Below are 27,818 nucleotides of genomic sequence, written 5' to 3' on the forward strand. Positions count from 1 at the left end.
TGACCGTGGCCAGAAAGGATCTCACGCAGATCACACGCAGGTCACGAAGACAAGGGGCTCTCCCGTTAGTGGCCCCGGGGCAGCCGTACTCCCTGAGCAACACCTCTAAGAGGTGCCTTTGACACCTCTAAAGGGGTGGAAAGGTGAAGTGAAGGCAAGAAGCAGGGCCAGCAACATGCATCCTGCAATGAGGCAGCCAGCCCCTTCCCCCAAGTCCACCATCCAAGCAAACACAGAGAGGGAAGGTGAGGAAAGGGGCACCCCGCCTGGGACATTGCTGAGCGCTGCAGAGATCAGATCTCCTTTGCGGTGCAGATCACGTGGAACTGGTGCAGGCCGTGGCCGAGCGCTGGATGCCTCCTCTGCCGCCCAGCCCTCGCAATGCAGCTCGACCACGCGGCCAGTGCAAGAGATCACGGCCAGGAGTGTGTGTTCCTGCCCCAGGACCTCTCAGCGAACTTCCTGCCTTCACTGAACATCCCACTCCCTGGACTCTCCTTCCTTTGTTCTTAGGTTCTCCTTCAAGTGTTTTTGCAGATCCACGGTGATACAACAGTTTTAGATGCACCAAAACAGCTGCTTCAGCAGGATTCCATGGAGCAAAGTGGCAGACGAGCTGCACAATCCCCAGTGTGTGCTCTAACACCTACAAAGCAAAAGACTTCCATACTTTTTCCGTGTGTCCTGCAATTCTAATCCCCAAATACATATAGTGTTGAGAAGTAGCAGACTTATGATTCTAATAAAATTGTTGGACTTATTACAAACTCAGATGTATAACTCTTTTATTTTGAAGAATACTCTGAAGGATTAGCGATACAGATAAGGGACCACACAGAGAAAAAATGAGGCGAAGTACAGATGGGGAAGACATCGTGCTGCGACTTGAGGTGCAGGGAGTACCCGAAAGAGTGGTTCTTGGAAAAAGGGAATGGCAGAAAGGAAAGCAGAGAAAGGGAAGAAATAAGAGAAGGAAGAAATGAGACGCAGAAGAAGAAAAAAGCAGAGAAGGGTGAAGATAACAGAAACGGGAGAAAGTGTTCTTCGGACAAAAATGGTGACCTCAGAATGGAAAAGTGGAGGAGGAGTATGCTTTTGGCTAAATTGTGCTGCACTGCTGTCAATGCTTATTTAAAAGTAAGCCTCATCGAAAACAATAGGTTTTACTTCTGAGTAGACCCACATAGGATTGCATTGTCACATACTATTAATCGGACTGTATTAGCATTGCTTCTAAATGCTGGAGAGAGCGGAATTTAACCTGTACTTGTTTCCCACTCACACCTCTTGGCAAATCTGTTCTCTAAAATATTTAAAAACCTCTCAGACATTCATTTGTCGTTATTTCTGGGTGTGTGCACATATGCCTTTCAATCTCTTTAGAGTTTGCAATTAGAGGAACTCTCAGCAAATTTATCTCCCAATGCACAAGGATTTAAAAAAAACATGACTTTCAACAAACACATGAGCAAAACATTGTCCATACTGGAGGTGGATGAATATGTGAAATCAGGAAATCTGGGAAAGGAAAAAAAGAATGGCAAGGAACTACCAGCGCAGAGGAGTTTTAACACAATGCAATTATGCAACAGTATAATATCCTTCCAAAGTTATGCTGATGGAAATACTTGGTATGGCTAAGCATTCACTCGCAGTCACGTAGCTGCAGTTCACCCTTTGTATCATCAGTCCTCTAAAACGGCAAGGAAATGGTGGCTTTGGTTCAGGCACACGAGCGCGGGAAATAAGCAGCCCAGGCCTGAAAAAGGTATTGCAACCAAATGGTTCTCCCACTGGGATGCCCTCCAAGTCCGCTGGGAGACAACCCATCCCCTCCAGCCGCATGGCTGGGGCTGATGGAAGGTGGAGTTCAGTGCAGCAGGAGGACCAGGGCTGAGAAAGCCCCTCTCCCAGTGGGGCTCAGGCAGGGGAAGCGCACGGACTCACGGCGGAATGGCACGAAGGCTGGGCAGAGGGCCCCAGATTCACGGCATGGGTTACTCAGAGAAGCCCCCCTCCAGGTGCGCGAGGCTTGCTTCCTCCTTCATAAAAGTGCGGTCCTCAATATGTCTACTCAGAAAAAAGTCCCTGACTTGCTCCCAGGTAAGTGTGGATAGGAGTGCCTCTTTGTGGTGCCTGGCCAAAGAGAAGCCCCTGGCAATCTGAAGCAGCCAAGAGAGTTTTTCCACGGCCTGGCAAAGGAGCTGCCTTCTCGCTGGTGAAACGAGGGAGGGTGCCTGAGCGCGGTGGCCGTTCCACAGGCCGCCAGTCAGTCCAGGGGTTGTGCTGTTCGCCACCGGTCCACAGCCTGCCGCACACAACCTTAATGTTAGGACAGTGCAATCCTGACTCGCAGAAGAGAAGCCCGGGAGGTCCCAGGGTACCTCTTCCCTCCAGTGTGAAGATCCCCCGACACCGTAAAATGGGTGGTGTACAGACTCCTTCCTGCCTCTCCCCTGAGTAAGTTTTTTGGTTGATGCTGGTTAAAGGAAAATGCCCAGAGGGACAGAGGCTGACGGGTCGTGAGCCGAGCTCTTTGGCCTTCCGCAGTTCAGTCTGATGCCCGTTTCTCTTGGCTGGAAGCCAGTTAGGAGATGCTGCTACTCCTCCGCAGGAGACGAGAAGACGCAGCCCGTTGGGCCGCAAGCTCGTCCTCGTGGTCACTTTCGCAGTTGCGCTGGAACAAAAGAAGCCCTGTGACCTTCCGGACAGTGACCCAACCCCGGGGCGCCCTGCCTCTAGAGCCTCCCGAAAGCATCCCTGTTCCAAGAAGCACAGGGCAGCCACGTTCACACAACAACTGACGAGTGACTCATCCGCCGGCTTGCCAGGTGGCGTGGACCCAGTCTCCAACTGGCCACTTCCCTTGGCTCAGAGGACTTACCAAACTTTCCTCTTGCAGCAGGTGAACTTTCCTCACCAGCGACCGGGATAAATGATTGCAGAGAGCGACGATGCTGTAAGTGAGCTGGGGAGAAAAACGGACTCGGATCACCCACTGAAAGTACATTTCCTTCCTGTTCTTAGTGCAACCCAAGGAGAGGTGCAGGTACCGACCGGTGCTCAAAATTCTCTGCCTGGCCAGATTCAGAAGCAACATCCGGGAGGATCTCTTAAAATGTGCATGACAGATGTATCAAGCCAACAAGCCCAAGGAAATACAAGAGATAGACAGACATATAGGTATAGGTCCACAAACACATCCACATACAGACGTCCTGTATTTTCCTACACATACTTGAAAGAACTCAATTGGTGTTGGTTCATCAAATTATTGCTTGCTTTTAAAATGAAAGCAAAGGAAGCTTACACAAATAAGACACGGTGCCTTATACATGAATTTATGTATTCTTACTGAAAGACTGTTGCATTCTGCATAGGATAAGAATTGATACCATGGCTGTGTTCTCACTCAGAATTTATGACCAAAGTTTGGCAGGAGTGTGGCTGTCTGAGCATCTCCAGTGAGCTGGTCCAGGCCCCAGTGATCTCGGGGAACGTGGCTGCCCCATGCACATCACCCCCCAGCCCTTGGGGTCTTCCTACGAGAGCCTGTTGCAGATTCCCTCTTTCCGGAAGCAGGTCTAACCTAACTGCAGTTATCACAGACTCTTCCCCCTTCATCACTGCTGCCATTTTCTTCCCTCCCTCTGTTGGTTCCTTCTGCCTGTTTTTGATTTGAAGCCAGCAGGGGCAGGGAGCTGCCAGAGGTGCTTTGCTGGGAGAACTGCCATCTTGTTACAATGGTGCTCTACGGAAAGATGCCTAAAAAGCAGTCCTGAAGGCTAAGAACGGGCACGACATCCCACGAGCAGAGCCTCCAGGGCCGTGGCGCGCAGACCACGGTCCTGTCCCTGCACCGAGCCACGTGCTGGCCACTGCTGCCACGACGACCACGCTCCAAGCGCTGCCCACCCGCCCGTGCCAGGCGGCTCAGCTCACCCCTTCTTTCAGAAAGGGGCGACTGCGAGCCCCTCTGTGTCACTTGGAAGTGAGGGAAAGGAACACGCGGGAAGCTTCTCTCCCCGCACACCACAAATGCTGACAGGGGAGGCCTCTGGTTTACACCTCCAAGTTGCTCCGTGCCACCGGATGGCGGGAGCCCTGGCCCCCTGCCCGCCCGCCCATCAGACCACTCCCCAGTGCGTTACCTTCCACCGGCGCCGGGCGTACTGCTTCCTGAAGTTCTCCAGGTTGACCACCGACTCCCTCCTCACCATGGCTTGCCGCTTGTCCGTCGGCTGGGAGGCAAGAGGCGAGACAGTCAGCATTTTGAATTCCTGGGAGCGTCACGCAGACGAAAACTGGATCGAGGCTGGGCAAATCACTATTTCTTCTGCGGGCAGCTGGAGAGGGGCAGCACACAACACCTGCCCTACAGCTTGGGCCCCCAAGACCCACGTGCCAGTTCAGAGGCCACATCCTGCGCGCACATTGCTGAAGCTGCTTTGGCGTTTTGTAGGTGAAGGATTTTATGTTACGGTTTTGTCTTGCATTTGCGGTTGCAATTTTTGTGAGCCGCCCCGGCAGCTCTAACCCCAGGGAGAGAAAAACATCCAACACGGAGAACTTCGGGTCGGCAGATACCACTGCTGCCCGATCTGGCATTTAGCACCCCTGGGGAGGGACCGGGCACTGGGAGAAGTGCCCCAGACGGTGGGTCAGGGAGCCAGGAGGGCTTGCAGTGCCGGAGAGAATCAGCTTAAGACATAAGCAACACTCCAGTTGAATAGCAAGCCCTGTTGTTTTTCTTAAGGGAAAGAAATTTGTCATTTGTTTTTCGGCGCCAGGCTAAGACCTTTTTATTTAAACAATATTTTAATAATGTTTAATATTAACTATAGGTTTTAATTTGTAGCCGGAATGAATCGGGTTTTTAATTTGTATACTCTGTAATTTTTTTTGTACTATGTTTGTTTGTTTATGTAAGCCATCCCAAGGCATTAAGCGATGGCATGGCATACAAAAACTCTAAATAAATAAATGAGTGAGTGAGTGAGTGCCAGAATAGACACAGAAGCTTTACAACTAACTTGACAGCGAAACCATAAAGCGTTGAAAAGAGCAGCAACCTGCACAGCATCCCTCTGGGAAGGAGGAAAGACCTGTGGGCAGAGCGGAGGCTCCGTTCTCTTGGGTGCTCCGCCGTTGAGGGAGAGGGAAGCAAAGAGATTCCGAGATGGACGCACAGACTGTCAGGACCTGTGAGGGCCCCAAGCGCCTTCTCCCCTCCCGCTGCCCATTCACGAATGCTTAACCAAAGTTCAGGTCCCTGTGCTGCAGGGCCTTCTGCTCCCCCCCACCCGCCCAGATGCATACAGTGCCAGGAATCAGGACCCAAGCAAACCCCCCCCCCCTTTTCATTTCAGCCCTCGATCCCAGGAGCACTGAAAGAAAGAACCGTTCCCCTGGGCAAGGGCAGAGAGCAGCTTCCCCCACTGCCTAATCACAGCCCCCACTTAGGAAGTCGTTTATTTATTTGATCAGGGGAATGGTCTTCAGGACTGCGCCAAATATCGCGTGGGAAGTAACCCCCTGAAGCATCTTGCTCGCCACATCTCTTCCTTCTTCGACAGAGACTGGCAGTTCAGGGCAAAGAGGAAGAGGACACAGCAGGTGCATGAAGTCTCAGTGAAGCCCCAGATGCTGGCCAGCATCAACACACGCACGCAGTTTGCCGCCTACCTTCTTGGATCGTTTAGGTGAACACATTTCAAGACCTTTCTGTGCAACCCAAGCCCTGCCCCAGCTCTTCTCCAACCTGGCGCACTCCAGACATGGGCGACCCCTCCCAGAATCCCCCAGGCTGCTGGAGAACACTAGGCAGAGGTGGGGAAGGCAGCCCTACTGTAACACAACCTCTGCTAAGTATATGTAGCAATTCCCTCCCCTTTGTTCTTTCCCCTGTGTTGAATCTTAGATTGTAAACTCTTTGGGGCAGAGACCTATGGGTCTGTATAAAGCCCCACCAAGACTGGTGACATTTCCTGGAAATATAATGCTCTAATAACAGAAGGGGTGTAACTTCTGTCCATCGTATTTTTATTTCCTTCTTAGAGCAATTCTGCATTTTTTGTCAAAAAGGCCTTCAATCACAGAGAGAGAGCTGCCAATATGACCGGGTGCCACGTAATTTACCAGATAACCAAGAAGCTACAGGGGAGTCATAGCCAGCCTTTCATGTCACACAAGGACAGATGGTGCTCCTGGAAACCGCGCTGTACGAAACAAATATTTATTGGCTCTTTCAGTGTGAGATCAGTTACAAATCTGGGAAAATGCTGCCGAGGCAAAGCTCTTCTCCTTCAAAGACAGGGGCAGAAAAATGCACGACTGGACGATAATGCCCTTCTCCTTTTTCCCTCTGCCCAGTAGCGTGTGCCCACCACCCCCCCGTTCTCCAGCAGTACTCCTCCACGTTGCTTTCATCCCTCACAGCAGCATTTGCTCGGTTCGTTCCCACTCAGGTCATCCTTTTCAGTCCAGGGGCGGGAGAATCATCCAGCGTCTCCACAGTGACTTCACATACCAAGATACGGATGCTCGCAAACTTCTCCGGCACTCTCCTGTTATTCTATGTGGCGGCTGTACCCTGCCTTTCGCCCAAAAGGCCCGCTGCTATTTTAAACAGATGTGGTCCAGATCACAGAGTATTTTGGGCAGCAAGATGTTGTACATCTGAGCCTGCCATTATTAAAAGTGCTTTCATAGACAGTTGCAAAGTAAAAGAGAAAAAAATCAATGCGTTGTTATCGCTTGACTCTTTTATAGGACAGCAAGAAACGCTTTTAGGTATACTTAACTATCAACCATCAAGTGTTCAAGAGGTATTTCAAGGTAACAATGAACTGGTGCTGCCTTCCAAAGTCCAGTGGCAATGGAGGATTTCGTGTTTCGATGTAAAGTATGTATATGTACAAAACGGGTATTACAACTGAGTTTCAATGAATTTCATAACCCACCAGCTCAGAAGGGCTTTTCTACTGGATAAAATGAGGGCAGAGTCTCTGTGCGGAGGTCTCTCTTCCACGGAGTTAAAAATCCAGCTGCAGGAAGTGAATGCCCGTTTGCTCACAAACAAACAAGGTGAACCAGCAGGTTCGGTAAGCAGCGTGTAGAAATCTTGAGGCGGTGGCAAAGCCGCATCAAGATCATTCCTTCTCGTTTTACATCAGACCGGCAACACAAAGGCATTCATCTAAAAACGCAACTTAGACTGTGCTATTGACTTGACTTGGCAACTCCCAGGTTCAAGGCGGCTAGGAATTCTTCACAGCAGGATCTGTTTAACAGCTCCATAAGAGAATCGTGGATGTCCTTGTTGATGATGGAGCCCACTTCTCCGGGCGTGTAGGCTTCGCTTACACCCTCTATGTGGCTGCTACCTGTTAAGTCTTGGATCCACCGGAGCTCTTCCGACAGCTCCTGGCTCAATGCCTCATACTGTGACTGCAGGTCAACGTACTTGCTGTTCACCCCCGCGAGGCCGGCCCCAACGTCTCGGAGGTCATCCTGCAAATGCTTCTTCAAAGACTCGATTTTACGGTACTCGTACTTCAGCTGGGAAAGCTCATGCCTGACATTCTCGTGTTCTTCCTTGTACCAGGCCTCCTTCTCATTGTAGATGGAAACCAAAGCATCGATGTCCTCTTGCAAAGAATCACGGGACTCGGCCAGAGCGCTGAAGCCCTGCTCCATCCCTGCGAGCTCTTCCATGACAGAGGCAAAGCGCTCGAAGTTGATGTACGTGTTGTTTGGCGGCATGCTGGAGTGGGACTTGATTGTGTATTCCTTCAGGCATTTGGTCTTCAGCTGCCTGTTCTCAGCCCTCTTGTTTTCTTGGACTTTTGTGTCTTCTTTAGACTGGTGAGTCTTCAGACAGAAGTAGGGGAGGTTAGTGTTATTTAGCTGAGGCAGCTTGGGGAGTGTTTCTACAGACACCACAACATCAACGACACCACACCAGGCAAAAGGGAAGCGACAACACCGCTGTCCACCATGCTGGGAGAAAACAAGGATCCTATTTTCCCTTCATGCATGTGATGTACGTTTTTAAAGCTCAGTGAAACATACCTATAAGGACTCTGCTGAATTGGATGCTGGCATTTGTGTATTTTACAGTCTCGAAAGTGTAGCAATTTTGCAAAACAAACGAGTGGAGAATGCACATTTGAGATATATAGATATATATACAGTCTTGAAGAGAATCTGGTACTCCCACACTTCATTTGCCAAGCCAAGACCAGCAAAATGTACTTTCCAGCTAGATAGGATTCCGTATCACAATTTTGTTTAACCTTTGGAGAATGTCGAGCTGCATTTATCACACAAACAATTCTAGACGAATTTCACAAATGCTACGTCCCTTCCTTTCGGATGTAAGTCTAATGAAAGCGGATCAATATAGGTAAGCAGCTGCTGACATTCACCAGCAGTTTTCCAAGCTGTCAATCATTCACAGACTTTATCTGGAATCTTCGAAACTCACACGGGAAATTTAGGGCACTCATTGCAACTTATACACAGCAAGCTATCACAAATACACACACAGGTACAATCCATCGGGAACTTTTCTTATACAATCACCCCTGAAATTTTGCAACTTTCTGCGAATTTCAAGGAGGACTGAACAAGCGCGCACAGCACGGGGGCCACAAAAAACTAAAATAGAGCTGATGTCTGTCCATGCAAACGGCAGGCAGGAGTGCAACCATCCCATAATACGTCCCAAGACAGAAGCCGGCATGCTGTCACTATGCACCTCAGCATCCAATGTTGACATCTTTCTCATGGCTTGCTTAAGGAAAATGAATTTTTTTAAAGCCAATTCTTGCATTATTTGACTGGGTGCCTTTCTTTCATGGATTCTGAAAATGTCCCACCAGACCAGATCTCCTCCAAGGAAGTTATGGATGGTGTAAACTGAAGTACACACAATGCAGAAGTCATTCTCATACTGCTGGGTTAACATCAGACATCGAAAAGTCAATGAGAAAGAGGACTAGCAACATTCAGATGCCAAGTTCAAAGTTCAGCCTGACTTCAGTGAGAAATAAACATTCCTCCCAGGCAAGGTTCACCTGCCCTGCGTCGGGACTTACTGTGATCCAGGGATGGGTGAGAGCCTCTTGGATGGTGAGACGCTTCCTGCAAAGCGGGAAACACAATAGTGAACACGACCGCTATTGTGTGCATTGCACATTTGGCAATATCTCAAAACTACAACGAAATGGCCCAAAATACAGACTGAAGGTGCAGAGGGTGGGAAGATGAGATGCATCTTGCGCCTGAGGAGGCGCCTGAAGGGGAGACCACCTGGATCTTGAACTGCGGGGGGGGCCACAGGCACCCCAGGCGAAACGCACACGCACGTTTCACGCCTCACCTTTGGGCGGCTCCTCTGCAGCTGACTAAGATGCCGTTGAGCCGCTCCGGCTGTGCTGCCCAGAACGGCCTCCAGAGAGAAGCCGCTCTTCTGGCTCCCTTCGAGCCAAGCCAGCCCTTCTGCCTAGTCCACTGCTGCCGCTCGGCCTGGGCACGTGCAGCTGAAATCACCCAGCGGCACCGGCTGCCCTGCAGAGCCCGCCTGGACTGTTAAGTCTCTCACCGTCCTTAGCAGAGCTGGACCTTTCCCATCTCCTCCTGCATGACGCCTTCCACAGACCCTGCCTAGACCCAGACCCGGAACCGGGGCCTTCAGCTGGCAAAGCAGGGCCCTGCCCCTCCACTGCGGCCCGAAAGCAGCAGCCCTCCCCATGGCGCTGTGCCCGGGGTGGCAGCTTCAGGGAGGACCCTGGGCGAGTGCCAGGGACCCGTCTGCCTGCCCTGGACTCCTCCCGATGAAGGGCCGCTCGGGGCTTACCGTGTGTCCTTCACCAGAAGATTCCGGATGAAGTCTTTAGCCAGATCGCTGGTGTGGCTGAAGAACTCCTCGTCAAATTCGTAGTTCACAGCGGTGATGTTGGCCAGCGTCTCTTGCTTGGTCTCCCCAAGGAAGGGCGAGGCACCGCTGAGCCTAGAGGGAAAGCGTGCAAACCGGGGGGGGAGGAGAGTCGCTGTTAGAACAGTCCACAGGGGGAACAGGCAGCTAAGATCAAGGCAGTTAAGGTGGGAAGAAAGTAGGGCGGCTCCCCATGGATCATGCTGGCTGGAACTCTCTCCTGCTCTGACAACAGGAGGACATTGTCTCAGCTGGGAGCTAAAGCCAACTGCACAGGCTAACAAGAGGATAGTGCGGTCAGCTCCAGCCCTCCTGGAGAACTGTTAATTTTGTGTCCAGAGACATCTGCAAGGATCGGGAGATGATGGTTCATCCTTGGAGCTGGGGGGTAACGGCAGGGCTGTTCCCTTGCAATGAAGGCCCTGGCTAAGACGCCACCCACCCCATCGGGATCCCATGTGACGCAGCTAGTGGGGAAACCTTTGCTTACTGTCTTTTGGCCCGCTTGCCTAGACATTGCAATCAGGGCTGAATAAAAGGTTTCAGAAGGGCGTGAAGAAGCAGGCAGTCCCTGGAGTGGCAAAGCCAAATGAAGCTTTAAACTGGGTTTATAAATGTCATAAGTGTCATAAAAGGCAACAATGAGACAGAACCATCTCACTCGACGGGGCACAATCCACAACTACGTTTTCTTCTGCTTATGCCACTGAAATGAACAGCAGCTGTGTAGCCACACAGCAGAGCGTGAGTGGAAGAATCCCAGAAGATTGCAGCCGGAACTAATCAGCGGGAGGAAGCGCCCTCTGGAATTCTCATTTCAGGTCCCAAAATATCCCAGGCCATTCTCGTCCAAGGGTTTGTCAGAACGGAACCAAGAAAAGGAACACAAAACTTCCAGCAAAATCAGGCTTAAGGAGCCGCCGGAAAGCGATACTCCTGACAGTCCAGGGGCCTGGCTCCGATAGCAAAACTGGCATTCGGAGGGGCTGGCTTCTCTCTCAAACACCCTTCACTCGGATGGGCATCCTCTATTGACCTCCCAAAATAGAAAGATGTTGCTAAAGCAGTTTGTCAGTCCCCGAAGAAGGATGTGGAGCCATGAAATCAAGACACAGGGAGATGCGGCCTCTCCACCATGGACAGGGACTGCCTCCCCTTTTAAGGAGAACGAGCGCTGTGGCCACCCCTTGCGCCCTTGCAGCTCTGTTGCCAAATGCTTGGCATGAGAGATGGATGGTTTTGGGGGGAATGGCGGCTCAGGCTCGGAGGAAGGGGGGTGGATCATTGGCCCAGCAGTAGCTCAGAGTTCTCACTCTGATATTGGAGTTGTTGAGACTAGCGGGGCCCCGGCGGCCCAAACCCTCCCAGTGAGCCAGCCTGAGTCAGCTCTGGGTCAAAGCACTTCGAGGACAACCCCTGAGCCCCCTCCCACTCCTGGTTGTGGGGAAGAAACTGGCGGGGAACAGGCTGGGGAGGGGTTCTCGGGAGGAGAACGTGGCAGGCCTGGACACATGGGCGCCAGGGCCTGTCAATGCACTCGACCGATAGACCGATTAGGGGCTCAATGGGGAGAGCGTTGGAGCCGCTTCCATAGCGAAGTGAAGGGGGCCAGAGCGAGGGGTCAACATCCCACCTGCTGTCTGTGTTTTCAGGCTTGTGAATAGGTTGACTTCTGTAAGGAATAAAGTCTCTTCCAGTAACTGCCGAAGTGCCTGTCTCCTTTGGGAGGGGGTGCCTGGCTCACAACAGATGCATGCTTTGGCAGGCCTCCACAGAAAAGCCCCGGTGTGGAACGCGCAGGGCCACAGGCTCTGTCTTGGCAGCATCTCCCGTCCATTTGTGTTACGTTCTTCTTTCTGTCAGCCCATTTATAGAATCGTAGAAGAGCAGGGTTGGAAGGGGCCATGAAGGCCATCAGGTCGAAGCCCTGCTGCTGCAGGACACCAAGTCGCACCATCCCACTCAGGTGGCTGTCCAGCTTCTTCTTGAATGTCTCCAGTGTAGGGGAGCCCCCACCTCTCCGGGCTGCTGGTTCCACTGTTCTATTGCTCTGACAGTGAGGAAGCTTTTCCTGACGTCCAGCCTGAATCTGGGTTGTCGCAACTGGAATTGATTATTCTGTGTCCTTGACCTTCCTTTTTGTGACAGCCTTTGAGGCCCTTTTAGAGGGATATCATGTTCACCCTCAGCCTTCCCTTCTCAAGGCTGAACATGCCCAGTTCTTCCAGTCTCTCCTCTCAGGGCAGTGTTTCCACACCCTGGATCATTTTTGTTGCCCTCCGCTGGACCCTTTCCAACATGTATCTTTCTTAAATCTTGGTGCCCAGAACTGGACACAGGATTCATCAGACGCCAGCCTCTTCCCCACCCTCCAAGCCCTTTATGCTAATGCACATTAGGCAGCCCATAGTCCATCGGCCACATGGGCTGGGGGGACATAGTCCAACGCATCGGGAAGGCGCTGGGGTGCAGGAGCCATACCCAGGAGCCCGGGCACACAGGGCCACCCAGCCACGAAGCTCATGGAGCCGCCCCGTGCCTGTCGTATCGTCTCGGCCAACCGATTCCACCCCATCGCCGTGAGACTTAAATGCGGGGCAGGGGAAGGCGAAATAACATGCAGCTCCCAGGGAAACAGTGGGCTGCAAGGACAGCAAATGAAAGAACAACCCAGCCCAGCCCGGTACTTACAGGATGTAGGTGATAACGCCTATGCTCCTGTAAGAAAGAACAACGACACAGAGACGTTACTTAAAGGCAATCAAAATGTGCATCTCCAGGTGGAAAGCGGGAAGGAGAGCGAGGGAAGGCCATCTTTAGCCTTTTAAAAGAAGAGGCGGTCTAGAAAGCGTGTGCACGATAAAGAGAACCTGCACAGGCAGCACACAGAAGCTGGAGAACCAGGAGTGGGAAGGGCACAATACTCACCACATATCGGCCGCCAGCCCCAGAGGTTCGTAATTCACTATTTCAGGTGCTGGAAGGAACAACATTCACCTTCGCATCAGCGAGCGGACAAGGCATTTAGGCACTGCAAGGCCAGGAGCCTCCCAAACCGCCATCACTTTGCCGTCCTCCTCCTCTTCCCGCCCACATGCTCGGCCCTGCTCGGCCCATCCCCTTCTCCCAGAAAGCCAGGAGGTCTGGGAGCAGCACTGGCCCTGCATCCTTCTCCTCCGGAAGGAGGTGCCTGCAGGGTTCTGCAATGCTGCCAAAACGCAGGTTCAACCTAAGCTAAAGACGTGGTACTGAGAGCAACCCGTGAAGCAAGAAAGCCTTACCAACGAATTCTGGTGTTCCAAAGATATTTTTGAACTCAACACCGTCTTCTATTTCGTGAGCCAGGCCAAAATCAATCAGCTTTATGTGCGGGATCGGGATATTCTTGTCAAGCAGCATAATATTTTCGGGCTGAAGGAAGGGAAAGCGGGGGAAAGACACGGAGGCACAGGAAGAGAATGGTCACGCTGGGCTTGTGGAGGCCACCCGGAGTGCCGCAAGGGGGCCTGATCCGGTGGCGGCCCTCTGGGTGCTCCCAGGCAGGGGGGCGGGGCGGTGAATGTGGCAGGGCAAGCGCTGCCTGCTGGCCTTCCCCCAAGCCAGCACGTGCCACGTCCAGCCGGCGTTTAAGATGGGCGTCGTGTGTGCTGGGGAGCCAGCCGGACCCTTCCTGAGGAGCCGAGGTGAGGAACGGCAGTCTTTGTGGAAAGATGCTGCGCGCTCGGCCCGTGCCGGGGCCACAAACAGGAGGGCAGGGCAGCGGGTGGCAGCAGGTGCCCCAGGGGGGCGCGAGGGGCCTCTGCCCCCCCACCACCTGAATTGCTTCTGCCCCTCCCAGCCGCTGCGATAGATAGATCGAGGCGTGCCTCACAAGCTGGCCTCCCTCTTCCTGAAATGTGAAGCTGCTGTTGGACCAGGTGAGGAAATGCCAGCGGCGGGGGCCAGCTGGCCTCGCACCGGCAGCACCTGTTTTCTGCTTCCGGGAGAGCGCAGGGGCGTTGCACTGGGCGTGGGACGGGGGGTCCCTGAGAGCACGGAGGGCCTTCCCTCCCTGCATCCATCGGTGCAGAGCGGCTGAAGGGAGGCATCCGGTGCTCGAGGCCACACCCCAAGCAGCAGGTGCCAAAAGGGAATTCCAGCGCATGCAGCTGGGCACCTGCTGGGGTTCAGGCTGCCGCCCAGGTTCATGGTGGCCATGGGAGGGGAGTCAGACACTTTAAAGTCAGCCTTGGTTTCAAGTGCCTTCATTTGAAATGCAAAGTGCTTTCACTTGAAATGCATGGTCCCTTTGTTTGTCCTTCTACCCATAAACAATGACTCAAAACACACACTTTCTAAATATACTACTCCACACCCACGCAATATAAATAGATCACACAACCCACAGATGAAACCGTGCCAGCACAGGGCTCTGCAGCTCTCATTACCCCTTATCATCTTTCAATGCAATCTCTTCCTGCCTGCCGGCCTGTTTTCCATTTTCTGCCCAGATAATCTAGTTCGATGCAACCGAGCACCACCAAGCACCTCTGGAAAGACTAATTTCCCAGTTCTTAATCAAAGTTTCCAGGCAAGTGTTCAAAGGCCAAATTCTGCCTGCACCCTCCCGGAGAGCAACCGTGCCCTTTCAGATTCTGCTACACCTGGGCAGCGCTCCGCAGGGAGGGACCTTCCGGAGGACTGGCGAGGCTTGCAGGCGGCCGAGCTGGCTCGCAAACCACAAAGGATCCAGTCATGTGCTGGATGGAGGCTGTACATAACTCGACGTCCACTTGCCCCTCTGTGGACGGTCTGTGAACCTGTCAGCCACGACACCCGGAACCAGGGCTGCCTTTCTCAGGAAGCAACTCCCCTTGGCTTCGAAGAATTTCCTTTGCAAAGGGGCGATTCCCCTGACAAACCGGCATCCCTCTCAACGGGTTCACTCCCCAAGCTGCACGACATGATGTTGCGGCGTCCCTTCCCCACCTTGCCACCGCCGGGCAGGGGATCGGCTGCCCCGCCCCCCAGAGCCCAGCGAGACGCGGCGCCTCTCACCTTCAAGTCAAAATGGGCGATCTTCTTGGCATGCAAGTAGTTGACTCCTTCCAGGATCTGCTTAATGAACTGGGTGGCTTCCTCCTCGCTCAGGGACTCCTTCTGGGCCAGGAAGTCGAAGAGTTCTCCGCCAGATACTCTACAAGAACCGACAAGGTCACCTTGGGAGGCCTTCCTTTATTCTTTATTTCGTTCATGGGCAGCATTTCCCCAAGTCTGTTGGAGAAATGCTGCCCATTCGCAACCCCTGCAGCATCGCATCAGAATTTATTCACCCTCAGAACAGGGATGCAGGTCAAAGAGGGCCCAGAGCAGAAGGAACAGTGAATTAATGCCTGAATGGCATTTATTTGCTGTCTTCATTCAGTTCAATAAGACACACTTCCTGCATGGACGCCCCATCTTCCTTCTCTTCCCTGGATCAGGTGTTGGATATCTACTAACTGAGAGCTCTTCAAAGGGTCTCCAACTCCCTTAATTTCTACACTAAATGATTTAAGTTCTTTTGCAGCAAACTACTGCCACTGTAATCAGACGGCATACTAAAAAGCAGAGACATCACCCTGCCGACAAAAGTGTGTATAGTCAAGGCTATGGTTTTCCCAATTGCAATGTATGGCTGTGACAGCTGGACCATAAGGAAGGCTGAGTGCCGAAGGATTGAGTCCTTTGAATTGTGGTGCTGGAGGAGACTCCTGTGAGTCCCTTGGACCGCAAGGTGATCAAACCGGTCAGTCCTAGAGGAGATCAACCCTGACTGCTCTTTAGAAGGCCAGATCCTGAAGATGAAGCTCAAATACTTTGGCCACCTAATGAGAAGGAAGGACTCCCTGGAGAAGAGCCTAATGCTGGGAACAATAGATGGCAAAAGGAGAAGGGGACGGCAGAGGATGAGGTGGCTGGATGGAGTCACGGAAGCAGTCGGTGTGAGCTTAAGTGGACTCCAGGGGATGGCAGAGGACAGGAAGACCTGGAGGAGTGTTGTCCATGGGGACGCGATGGGTCGGACACGACTTCGCGACTAACAACAACAACAATTGCCACTGTTTTGGGGAACCATGGGGGATCTTGTCATTTATATAACAATTAAAGGAATTTCTAAGTTGACCCTATTCTCAGCCATAATGGACAGAATCTCCCAAATCCAGGGTAACACCTGAAAAAGATCTCCTAATGAATGTAGCCATCTTGCAAGCCAGTAATATATTTCCTCACAAGACATGGTGCTTGTGGAGAAGAATTGGGGGGAAATTTGCAACCCTGCTCAATCACAGTGAATAATATTTAAATGTATACACATACTGTATCAAGAAAGGAACATTCATTTCAATAATTTATTTCCCTCACGTTCTGTCCTATACGGGATCTTGAGAGCAGCGATCAGTCAGGAGGATCCCAAAACCACGGAGCCAGTTTCTGTGCTACAGGGGTTCCTGGCATGTGCATCCAAACAGGTTATCGGGGGGCGGGGGGGGGGGGCTTGAGCTGGCAACCTGCCAACCATTTGTGCCGCTCTGATCTGAGTTAGGTTTTTATCAGCTTGTTTAGACAAATAAACCATTCTGCTATAACTCCCTACTGTTCACTTTGAGCTCCTATGATCTGGCCTAACAGTAACTCGACGTGCATAAGTGGATACTTTACTGCCCTGAATAATGGGCCAGGAATGAGGCAAGTGACACACAACCCCGATCCCAAACCATTTACATTTGCACATTCATTACAAAAAACCGGATGCTTCCTCAGCACAAGCCCCTGAACGCTGAAACTTAGCTGGGACCTTCCGGGCGCCACCCAGGTCCTCCACAGGGTGGCACTCAGCACCGCCACAGCGACCCCACACGCATCTCGCTGGGGACGTGTGAGGCTCCGAAAGCGGGCGAAGTCCAACAGATCTTTTCTGCTCCCCGTCCCGCCAAACCTGCAGCGGCCCTGCCTTGATCCAGCACACTTGTGCAAATTGCATGCATTGTGCAAAGGGTGGAGCGTGAGAAGGGGCGAAATGTGCACTGACCGGAAATCAGGTGCTGGAGCATTTGGGGTGGTCGAGGAGCAGCCTGGGCGGGCAGAGCGCTCGGGGTCTTACACACTACGGCGAGGACGGCAGCAGCTTCAGGTTCGCACAAATATTTTGAGCGATTCTGTGGGGCCGGAAAGCCCGGCCCAACACAGCTTACGTTTTGGCTGTTGGGCTGCACATGCCTTGAAAGTACTTTGAGCTCAAACGGAGCAGGTTTTCTGGCCCTGCATCCCCTGCCTCTCAGAGCTGATCCAACACCTACTTCTACAGAACCCAGAATTCTGCATCTAAAGGACCCGCATTTTGCAAAAGGAAACGCTGTGCAAACTGCATCACTTTGCAGCCATGAACATCATTTGCACTCAGCGCTCGGGATACCACTCTTGGCTTCAACTGGGAGAGGCGTTCTATGTTGAACCAAGTGTGTAATTCATTTGTCCACAGGACCCAGGAAAGATGGATGGAGTTTCTGGAAGTTCATGTTATGTCGTATCAGCAATAAGTAGTGACCTTCGTGCACCTGGTATTGTTCTGCGGAAACAGTGGGTCATTAGACAAAACTGTGAGCAATGCTGAACAGTCATTAGCCCAATCCTTGCCTGTGGCAAGAAGCCCCAGGCAGAGGTGGGGTTCAATTTATGTTTATGCTCCATTAGAGGGGTTCCAGAATTACATCACGGTCAGAAAGTTTTCCAGAGGGCCACTTTTTTCCGCTGCCATTACATACTTTCAAACCTATCTTGAGGACTAGCAACTTTATTTTTTAAACAACAGAAGAATATTCTTGTGACACTGCAGCGTATCACTCTTACTCACAGCTCAAGGATAAGGACTACATCCGTCTTGTTCTCATAGATGTCGTGCAGCTGGATGATGTTGGTGTGAAGGATCTGTTGCAGAATGTTCACCTCCCGCTCGATCTCCTCTCGCCTCACTCCGCGGCGGCTGGCACGGCTCTGGCGCTTCTTGATGAATTTGGCGGCATATTCCACCCCTGTGGACTTTTCCCGGCATCTTTTCACTATAGCAAATTGGCCGCTGCAAAGGAAACCGTGTTAACGGAAGGTGTTAACCCAGAGTGGATGGTGTTAACCCAGAATACGAAAATGGGCAGCTTCCACATTTTGGGAGCTTTTGAGAGTTTTCCACCCCTTCTAGAGCACTGATGAGATTGCAAGACTTGGGTTCAAATCTTTCTGTTGTTCAGAGTTGCTCTTGAGCCAATCACTTCAAGGCAGATCTAAATAAAATCAAATTATTTTAGATGGGGACATTCCCAAGCAGAGGGTTTCTTTGACAGGGTCAAGTTAAAGATGTGAAATGTAATGCAAATAGACAATGCCCTTACAGGCCAAGCAATCTTCCAGGAGGTGTAAAGATGCAGCTGGATTCTGTGCAAACTTTCTGCTGGCTTCAATCACCTGCCCTCTCTTGCTGGACTTCCTTCACTTTGTGCTTAGAAAGTTCCCTTGGCAAGGTCAGACTCCGTCCATCTAGCCCAGGCCAGACAGCTCTGACTGGCAGCTGCAATCCAGGGACTGCAACTCAGACAAAGTTCTCTCCCTTTACCTGCTCTCTGAGATCGTCTGACCTGCTGGGGACCTTCCCCTTGCAAGCTGGGGGGGGGGATTAACTTTTGGAGGGAGTGTGGAGAAGCTCCTACACAGCTGCAACAGCCCCACTGCGTGTGAGCCTTGGGGGACCCCATGTTTATCCAATACTGAAAGAGGAACAGAGACCGGCACCTTCCGCTTCCCCCTAGAACGGCTTGTCGGAAACCACGATCAGAATAAAGCAACAGCCCTTTTTGAGCTTTCTGGTCCCCAGCCATGCTGGGACGATGGCACAGGTTGGCGAGACAGCCTTGCCTCTTATTGACTGGGCATCTTGCACAGCCCCCCATCAGAGCGGAGGACTGAACCACTTTCCTTAAGCTCCAGTTCCTTCCTGGAGATTCCTCCCATTCCGGATCCCAAAGAGGGGCTCCTGACAGACCAGGCCCCCAGGCCCCCAACCTGGGGAACACCCAGACAGGTGGCAGTTCCTCCTGGAACTTGGAGCACTCTAAAGGCAGGCTCAGAACTCAAGTTCTGATGCACCGTCTTAGCCCGTGTTGTCCAGAGCAGACACACGCCTCGCGCATCGCTAGTGGGCCACAAGCCCCGCCTGGGGGGCTCACGAGAGGCAAGGCTGCTGCAGCAACATCCCCGGCCCCACAGCTGTCCTCCACATCTTGGGAAGAGACGACTGCTCAGAGGGCAGAGCCCCTGCTTGGCGGGCAGACGGCCCCCGTTTGAACCCCGGCATTTCCAACTAAACAGCTCATCTCCCGGCAAAGGACTTAAAAAAGGAAATCTCCCAGGCCGTTAGTGTGCTGACCTGTAGAAATGTGTGCGGAATCCAGTGGGAATCCATCAGAGTTCCCCAGCTCCGGTCCCCAAGCAAAGGCCCACTTTTCTCTCTGCCCTAAGTCTGCCTGGCATCAGCCGTTGGTGAGGAATCGAGTCCATGGGGCCGCCTTGGGCACATGCCAGCCATGGCCCTGTGGAATTCCACACATCTGACGGGATTTTGCACACGTGCTTGGCACCAAGAAGGGGTCTGCTCGCATTCCCAAGCATTTAGGCACTTGATCTTGGGGTCACTTCCTAGCAAGGGTTGAGCATGGGAACGAAGGCCAGAGAAGGATTCCCGTCAGATCTTCACATCCCAATTCTTAAACTATTGGAATATGGAGCTTAACCTTCTTTTTGTTGTTGTCACTCTAGCTTTATTTTGTATTTTATTGTATCATATTCTGCTACTGGAAACAGCCCTGGAAATAGAGTTGAAGGGAAGTATGGACATTTTAAAACAAACAAATGAATTAATTCAATATCTTAATGGGCTACTGATCCCCCACCCCCGCTGCCATCGATGACGAAGCAGGAACTGCATGGTTCTATGCCCTGCAGATGCATTTTTCAAAGCCCTAGGAGGGATCATGCAACCTAGCAAAGCATCTCTGTCTAAAGAAATCATGAGAATTATTTGAGCTTTCTGCAAACGGTTACATTAGAAATTGCCCTTTACTGCTGGCCAAACTGACCCAACCGCAGCTGCTTGATTTTAAGGTTGCTTTTCAGTCACTTATTTTGCGGCTTCCGCCAGAACTCAGACAAAGGAAATCCTCCATCAAAATATCAAGCACGGAGCCCTCAATGATCAGTGCTTCCTTTCAAACTAAATGATGCAAGTCTTCAGATCCAGGTGCGAAGTAACTTGCCCGCCCAGGAAGGAAACGGAGAATTCCCCATCCCTGACCGTGCCGCTGAGGTCACTTTGCAGCTCGCGGCCTTCCTCTCGATGCAACAATAGCGTGGACGGGGGAGAATAACAGGTAACAAGACGTCCTACTTGATAGAGGGTAGTCCTCTATCGGAAGGCATTCTCTGTTCAAAGCCTGCACTTGGTTTAACATCAAAGAACTGCACGGGCAGAGAAGCAGCCGCAGCCTGGACACCACCCACCCAGAGCAGACACTCAAGTCACCCCCGCAGACTTCTCCACTAGTCTTGTATTTCTGGTTATATTCTAGCAATCTGCATTTGCGGTTATACATATGCATTCGCATATGTGCACACTTGGCAAGGCCACCTCCTTTGTGGTGACTTCCTCTTGTACGGGGAAGGAGACACGTCTGGGGCCAGGCCACCGCAGCGGTGGAAGGTGACAGTGCTGAGAATCCCGGCCAGGATCCTTTCCCAGCACTGTACAGACGTGAGGTGGAGAAGGGGGAATATCTGCATGATGCTTTTATGCTGTCACGTGTGATTTATCCAGGGGAACGTCAGCAAAGAGAGAAGGCAGCGTGGCAGCGGGGAGGACCTGGCGAAAGGGAAGAGGTTCCAGTCCAGAGACACCTGGTGCAGAGAAGGAACTGTTTCCCCGGCTGGGAAGCTTCCACCCACCCCTCCCCTCTGAATTCCCTCTTCCCTCTGGGCTCAGCCAAATCCGGGGAGGGGGTAATTTTCCCAGCAACCATATATTGTTACCCGGAGCACTGAAAGGCATTTTATGGTGGTTTGGTCCTGAACGGACCATTCGGACCTTTTTCCTGGCAGAGATGAAGCTGCCGGCTTGGTTGGCTGCTAACAGACTCATTTGGGGGCTGCGGGCATCCTCCCGCACCTCAATACTTTCCGGGATAACACAGGATACAAATGGGAGGGAGGACGAAGGTTTACGCCCAAGGCTTTCTGAAAGGGATTGGTCTGGAGGGAAGACCTGGAAGAGAATGCGGTGGGACGGCACAGGCATTCCTGGACGGTTCCAGACAGTCCCACCCCAAGGGAGAAATCCCTTTTCTCCCTCCCTGTCTGCAACCTGAATCAGGAGCCATCTTCACGCCGCAGACATTTCTCGCCTCCCTGCACCAGGGGCATCAGGCTAGTAAGGGGGCAGCATGGTGTGCCTGGACTGGCCCTCTGGCACAACCTGGCCCCTGAATACCTCTGTGTGGGGGGCCACTGCCTCACTCTGCCCAACGGGAGGGCCGGCCGGCACGGCCCAGCCCCACGGGCCATCTAGCTCTTCGCTGCCCGCACAGAGGGGCAGGAACTCTGCAGGCCCCCAGGGACAGGTTCAGCCCGGGAAAGCTGCAACTGACACCCCCCCCCCACTGGAATCCCTTCCACCAAGCCAGATAATTACAGACCGCAAGGCGGACAAAACCGGATTCAGCTGCAACATTCCTTATCCAAATTAGACGTGGGGAAGCATGCGAGGCATTCAGATAATCAGAGGGAGCGGGAAGGGGCAGCTGCTGCCCTGGTCCCACTGCCCGTGCCCAGGACGGAACCGGGAGGGAGGTGTTTCGGGATCTGCCCCGAGGGGGCGCCACGGCCCGGCCTGGTGCCTTTGGAAGCAGCTGCTCAAAATGGACGGGCCGAGAAGGGCGTGAGTGCCCAGCCGTGCGCTCTTAAGGGCAGGCTCCGACACATGCTTAAACAGAAGGAGGGCCAACAACCCCTGCTGGCCGAGGCCGTGGGTTTGGGGCTGCCTCCCATTCTGAGCGTCCAGAGGGTCCCACCCTTAAGAACGTTTGCTTTCGTATGCTCAGCCGGGGCGCAAGAGAAGCGACGGGCAGGACCTGCCACGACTGGCTCCATGCCTCCTTCGCCCACATTTGGGAAAAGTCCGGGCCCCATGGGAGCTCCCGGCGGCCTGCCACGTGGGTAGCTCCCTGGCACTCACAGCTCGCGACGTCATGGGTATTGCATGCCCATGTCTCAGCCCGCAGCCACAGGGCAGACCATGGATGGATTCCACGAGTGCTTTCGTGCACTACAAGATGGCCTCTGTGGCCGGAGAGAAGGGCTTTAACGGCCGGATGCTCGGGGGCGCCTCGCCGTGGGCTCGGAGGCCGGAGGAAAGGCGCATTTGTTTATTTTTCCAATTTATATCCTGCCTTTTTCCCACAAAGGGCTCAAGGCAGCAGACATCATTCTCCTCCTCCATCTTATCCCCACAACAACAACCCTGTGAGGTAGGTTGGGCTGAGAGTCTGTGAGTGGCCCAAAGTCGCCCAGTTGGCTCCATGGCTGAGCGGGGTCTTGAACCCGGATCGTCTGAGTCCCAGTCCCACGCTCTTCACCACTGGGCCACCCTGGCATTTCAGAGACTCACCTGCACAGTTCTGTGCACCGCCTTGTGCTGAAAAAGTCACCCGGAAAGTTCCATCTGGCTCGGGGAAAGAGCGAGCCCCCCATTATTCTGAGGCCGGAACCAACAGAGTGCCTTGCCCCAGCAGTCCTCGGTGCTGGGCTGGCCAGGCCACCCCCACTCGGCCCAGGTGTTTCCACTCAGTGGAACAACGCAGCTGCTTCTGGGGGCCAGAAATGGGCATAAAATTGACATTTAATACATTAACGTACTTTCTATTAATAGAAAGTGCTCAGTGAGGTTTTCTGCTCCAGGTGCCAGATAATACGTACAACATAGCTTGACTTGGATAGTTTGCTATAGAAGTATTATTATTTATTATGTCTATTATATCTTCCATCATCATCATGGCTTCTTGCAATAAGCATGGGCCAGCACAGTGCTGGGTTCTCCCATTTTCGCCGTCCTGCCACAGGGTGAACCGCCCTGCCCAGCCTGGACAGGCGCTCCTCTTCCAGCCTGGCTGCCCACCTCCCTCTAGGGCAGAATCCCGCTGGCCCCTCTCATCTCCAAGCAGCGCCGAAGCCGGCCCGCGGCCTGCCATTCCAGGCATAGCCGCTTCGCTCCACTTCTGTCTTTAGTGGCGCAGCGATTCAGGCAAGGGCACGGGTGGAAATAGCTCCGGACCCAGGGGGACGGGATCCCATGGCCAACAGTGGCAAGCGGTGGGGGGTGGGGGGAGCAGCCATGCCACCAAAATCCCGAAACGGCAGCCGTTGCTCCTCGCAGCCCCGCAGAGTGAACTTCGCACCCGGCACAGCACCCTCCCGGCCGGTGAGCCCAGCCGCCCTGCCAGCTGGAACCGGCGCACGGAGAGAACACGGCGGGTGGGTGAACAGTGGACAGGGAGCATCCGAGGACTGCATGCGCTTCCTCGAACAAGGCAGCCTCGAGAGAGAGGAGGCCGGCGAGAAGCCCCCCCACAGCATCCCTCTCTCCACAAGCAAAAGGAAAGCCCCATCGCAAAGCCTTGATGGTGTCCATACAAGGCCGGGGCCAGCAAACCTTGAGGCCTGTGTGCTCACAGGGCAATTCCCGGTCCGAGCCGGGACGCTGCGCCGTTTCTCCTCTCTGGCCAACTTCCCAGGGCGTTCCAAGGAATGGCCCACACCCAGCGGCCTCTGGGAGAAGCCCCACACGCCAGCAAGCAGGTGGCCAATTTTTCCCAACGGCCGTCCTAAAGAGCTCAGCTGAGGGATGCGATAGCTGACTTCCCCCGCCCAAGCGAGGACCAATTTTTCTACCCCCACAGTGTGAGCCGGGCAACCAGCTGTCCAGGGACGAGAGCTCGATTCTTGGCGGCTGTCCTGTAAAGAGGAGCCCCCGGGGCAGAATGCCTTGGGACCCTGTACTACACATCGCTTTGCGCCACGCTGGATCGGCCCTCTTCTCCCTCTCTGCACTTGGCGACGCAAGGGGATCCGGCCCAGCACCTCACTGATTCACACAGCGCTCAGCAGCCACGCGGGTGCACCCCCATATTCTGAATGACCAGCCATGCACGCCGCACCCAAAATTTTAAGCGCTGTGGGAAAATTTAAAAATGCCAAGGCTGCTGCTTCGGGCTAACAATCTGGGATGCGGCACAAGCAGAGAGCCAAGCAAGCAAATGCAGGGATCAAAGCTTCCCTGCCACGGGAAGGTCACGGCCCTGAGGAGACAATTCTGGGACAGCAGAAGCCAGACTGGTGCTCGGCCCTGCCCAGCCGACGGAGGCCTTGCTGCAGCCCCTCCCTCTGCTGCAGCCAGGGGGTGCGGCAGCCCAGCTCCCCCTGCTGTTTGAGCCACGTCTCCCCTAATCCCTGGGCACCGGACACGCCACGTTCACGTTTACGAGAGATGTGATGCGGCAGATCCGGAAGGGGCCAGCCGGCCCGCTCCCCGGTGCGTTCCCCGCCAACGAGCACATATGCCGTTTCACAACTATATGCCGAGCCCAACAGCGAGCGTCAGGTGCCTGTACACCTGGAATCCCCAGGTAGGCTCCCTAGGAGACCCCTCGTTTGTGCTGTCCGTGTGGTTCACGCCCCTTCGTAGGACTAGGCCCAACGGCCGCTGAGCCCGCGGCAACCACGACGCAGGCAATCTGCTCCGGAGCGCCTCTGAGCCGACGTGATGCCTTCGTTCTGCATACCACCTGCCCACCTGGAAGGGCACTCCAGGCTGGTGCGTGCAAGTCCACGCAAACGTTTGGCCACCACCCCTTTAAGGGGCCAACGCTGGAGGAGTCCCTGCAAGAGCCTCAACCTGGTGCACCTGCCGCTCCACATGAGCAGCCCCACGGCCAGAGCCTGGCGGGGGTACAGCGCAAGAGCTTGCAGAGGCCAGCGCAGAAGCGTGGGGAGGCGAGTGCCTGGCCGCAGCTTTCCCAGCTGCCACCGCTGAGGCCGTCCACGGCGATGCAAGGGGCCTCCGTGCAGTCCACCGGGACCCCCCTCGGACGGCCCGAGGAAGTGCTCCTTGGCAATGCCACCAACCCCGTGGCAGGAAGCCGCTCCAATGGGCCCAGTCACGGCCCTCCAAGAAGGCATTTCCTGAGCAGAGACGCTCTTGCTTCTGCTTGTACATTCCCCACTTGCCGATTTCTGATTTCCTGTTTTCTCTGGGAGAAAGGCCATTCAGGACACATGAAGAGGGAGCAAGTCTGGAAGCGTCTCAAAACGGCGTCCCGTTCCTAGCAAGACACATTCCTAGCAGCTGCAAAACACGCAAAGGCATTCCCTTGTAAGACCGTTGTGGTTGCACTTTATACCTTGTCACAGGTGAGCTATCTCCGTGCATCCATCATCCAGGTGGGCATCATGCCTCTGGCTGGCTCACCTGGAGCAACGGCCCACGGAACGGCTCCTCTGCCAGCGGCCCGCTCAGCTGGCTGCAGAAGCAAATGCTCCTTACGCATAATAATCACACCAGGGGGGCATTAAGTGCTTCTTATAACAACCCTCCTTTCCAGCAGGCATTTCCTCGCGTGTCGCAAATCAAGCCGTATTTCTCTGCCTATACGACACAAACAATTTATCAACCTCTCAGCTTAGATTTACTGGATAATGCTAATTAATGACCTATAGCCCCAGAAGGCAAGTGATTGAACGCTGCAATGCAAAAACCAGCGGATACTCAACATTAACCTGCAGGTTGAGAAACAAGGACCTTCAGCTCGGCTGTCCCCACTTTGTACTTTCCAGGTGGGCTTCTTGCTGGAACGGGGGCTGCAAACGGAGGTTCTCTTTTACTGCTTTGTGTATCTGATGCTCTGATTTCTAAGAGGAGCCGGATGTGTTGGAGTGCCATTGGCATCCACCTTCCCTTCCCTTCTTGAAACAGCCGACGGCAAGGAACCAAGAAAAATGGTGGCTTTCTGAGCCCTCCCTCGCCAGCTTCCAGTTGCAGTGACGGCAACGCTTTCCAGGGCTATATGGCAGCCCTCCTGGCGCAGGCTGGCTCTCCTTCTGCACAAAGACCTTCAGCGACAGCAGGTGCCCCCACAGAACCTGTGAGGTGGCGCAGGGGCTCCCAGGAGGTCTCCCCAGGGCTGCGCCACATGCCCTGGCTGAAAGTCAAGGCAACCGTACCGTCCCGGCTGGGAGGACGCAGCAAAGGCAAAACATCCCCGACCCAGGTCAGAAAGGACCCAGCCTGCCCTCCTCGTCCAGGTGAGCCCTCCTGCGGAAGAGTTTGTGTCCTGGTAGCAGCCAGAAGGCAAAGTTCAAAGCCAACTGCCAAATTTGTTCACTACGTCAAGCGCAGATTGAATGAAATGTTCACTACAAGCTCACTGTGTCCGAGTTATGCCCCTGCCCAACCCCAAGTTATGCCCAACCCTGGATGCCCGACCTGAGATCCCAGGTACGTTCAGGTAATGTCAAACTCCTCATATCCCCCTGTCTTCCCAAGCCTGGCACCCCCGGCTGCCATGGAACGGTGGATGACAACGCAGACATACCTGATGGGGGCTTTGCTGGCAGGGGATGGTGGGAGTGGATCTTAAACATCCGGAAGGCGCCACCAGGCCCGTCTCACCGAATTTACTGGGATTCATCCCAGCGCACTTCCCTGCCCACCCTCAGAGTTTGGGCTGTAACGGTCTCGGCGCAGGACACCGTTTCTGCTCAGTCAGGCACCTGAGCGCATGATGCAGAGCAGCGATCCCAGTGGCGTCACCATCGAAGCAGGCGATGCCCCAGGTGCCGCCGTGCACCCCGGTGCTCTGGAGAAACGCCCTCTGTCGACACCTGTGCCGCTCACGCAAGCCGGAGAGGAGCCGCCCAAGGGGACACCTGCGCTCGCACAGCCCAGCCCCCTCCTGCGCTCGCAGAGCACGTCACGTATCTCCACTTTCCTTTTGGCGGGTCAATATTTACCCGCCCATCTTGCTCACGCATGCATCGCACACAGCTGGCCAAAGTTCAGGGGCTTTTCCGTACTCATTTTGGTGAGGAGAGCCGAGGGATTTCTCCTCACCTGCGGCGAGGAAAGGGGGCGTGGTGAGGCCCAACGCAGTAATGCTGGCTGCGGGGAAGCTCAGTGCCCTCCCAGATCCAGCAAACCAAAGCTGGGTTAGAGGACAGGGTAACCTGGGGCAGCACCAGGCAGCTGGGAGAATCGTTTGGCTGACTCCGACAGTCCACGCCACGCCCAGGGCAGGCCGGCACGGGCAGAGTGAGAGAATAGCTCCACGTGGGCATTCAAGCTTTGGCTCGCAGGACGTGGAAATGGTTTGGCTCACCGGACATGGCTCACAAGATGAGAAAAACCTGCACAGGTGGCCTTCTCCGGCTGGGCGCCTGGCCGGGGAAGGATGCTCCAGAGCAATAGGGTACAGGTGAGGTGCTTTCCTGGGCACCCATGAGGCATCGGCTGGGCTGAAGCATCAAGCCCCTTTGACGCAGGGCAGGGCCAGGAGGGGGCTGGCCTGGAAGCCCCACGGCTGCGCCCTCAGTTCCACCACGGAGGAAACGCAGGGCTGCACGACCCGAACGAAGGAGAAGGATAATTGGCGCCGGAGTGCTGGGGCGGTGGGGGTGATGTCCCACACGGATTTACCCGCTCAAGGCGCCTGAATGTCTGAACCGGCCCGGCGGCAAGCTCTATCCTGCAACAACAGCATTTCGGCTTTTC

At 53.9% G+C, this 27,818-nt stretch overlaps 1 protein-coding gene across 8 annotated transcripts in view; it reads right to left on the bottom strand.

Moving 5' to 3' along the window:
* Nucleotides 1-768: 768 nt before the first annotated feature.
* Nucleotides 769-27,818, bottom strand: part of DAPK2 (death associated protein kinase 2) — a 38,787-nt gene continuing 11,737 nt past the window's right edge. For 7 of the 8 annotated variants that reach the window (XM_044438662.1, XM_044438658.1, XM_044438656.1 and 4 more), the window contains 8 exons: nt 17,814-18,035; nt 14,978-15,116; nt 13,222-13,351; nt 12,869-12,917; nt 12,632-12,658; nt 9,863-10,015; nt 9,102-9,147; nt 6,220-7,872 (listed from right to left, as the gene is read on the bottom strand). In XM_044438662.1, the coding sequence (XP_044294597.1) occupies nt 7,222-7,872; nt 9,102-9,147; nt 9,863-10,015; nt 12,632-12,658; nt 12,869-12,917; nt 13,222-13,351; nt 14,978-15,116; nt 17,814-18,035 (1,417 nt within the window). In that variant the 3' untranslated portion in view covers nt 6,220-7,221. Of the gene's footprint in view, nt 2,678-2,884; nt 2,969-4,151; nt 4,242-6,219; nt 7,873-9,101; nt 9,148-9,862; nt 10,016-12,631; nt 12,659-12,868; nt 12,918-13,221; nt 13,352-14,977; nt 15,117-17,813; nt 18,036-27,818 lie in introns of those variants that run through there. The other variant, XM_044438663.1, reaches the window with a different exon arrangement.

The sequence above is a fragment of the Varanus komodoensis genome, unplaced genomic scaffold (genome assembly GCF_004798865.1).
Source record: "Varanus komodoensis strain SLA01 unplaced genomic scaffold, ASM479886v1 scaffold33, whole genome shotgun sequence".
NCBI lineage: Eukaryota > Metazoa > Chordata > Lepidosauria > Squamata > Varanidae > Varanus > Varanus komodoensis.